Source organism: Cucurbita pepo, unplaced genomic scaffold, assembly GCF_002806865.2.
Source record: "Cucurbita pepo subsp. pepo cultivar mu-cu-16 unplaced genomic scaffold, ASM280686v2 Cp4.1_scaffold005574, whole genome shotgun sequence".
NCBI classification, from domain to species: Eukaryota; Viridiplantae; Streptophyta; class Magnoliopsida; order Cucurbitales; family Cucurbitaceae; genus Cucurbita; species Cucurbita pepo.
Window position 1 is genome coordinate 1 of NW_019651542.1, and position 668 is coordinate 668.

At 42.8% G+C, this 668-nt stretch overlaps 1 protein-coding gene across 1 annotated transcript; it reads left to right on the top strand.

Annotated features, from left to right (window-relative positions):
* Nucleotides 1-6: 6 nt before the first annotated feature.
* Nucleotides 7-616, top strand: LOC111787124 (probable serine/threonine-protein kinase PBL22; the record flags this gene model as incomplete). The annotated part of the gene is given in 1 exon segment (XM_023667251.1): nucleotides 7-616. A coding segment is annotated over 1 exon segment (388 nt), but the record flags the coding sequence as incomplete, so codon positions are not given.
* Between the last annotated feature and the right edge of the window lie 52 nt (nucleotides 617-668).

Here is a 668-nt window from a genome sequence, read left to right on the forward strand (position 1 = left end):
AAAAAATTCAACAAAGATCCTACAACAAATGCTAGCAAATGGTTGAGTTATGATTTAAATAATCCACAAAACCGTACGGCGTAGTGTTCATGTTTATAATTCTATGGCTCTCTGTTTTGGCTCTGTGTGCCGTCCTGCTTTCAGCAACAACAAGACCCATTCTTCTTCTCTTCAAATTCCGCTCACTTACGCCCTAATTTTCCTCAATCTCTCAAACGCTCTTAAGAAATGGCCTTCTTCGCCGCTGTATCGGCTTCTTCGCCGGCAGTTTCTCCGCCGCCTAACCGGAGCAGTCGGTGGGTAGAGTTTGTCGTCGGAGCAGTGGTGGTGGTGTCGTTGAGCGCGTTTCTGTTCTTTGTTTTTCGTCGGAAAATTCTGCGGAGTTTCCGGCAGCGGCGGCGGAACACTGACGGAAGGTTGAAGGAAGGGAAATCGAAGCCGAGGAGGTTCCGATTTGAGGAATTGGAGAAGGCGACGAAGAATTTCAGAAGCGATTATTTGTTAGGGTTTGGTTCGTTTGCTAATGTTTATAAAGGTGTTCTTGAGAGCCACGAAATCGTGGCCATTAAAAGACCGCATAGTGATTCATATACGAGTCTTGAAGAATTTCGAAATGGTAAATTAATTTTCTTTTAATTTACTCTTTAATTTTTTTTTAAATAACATTA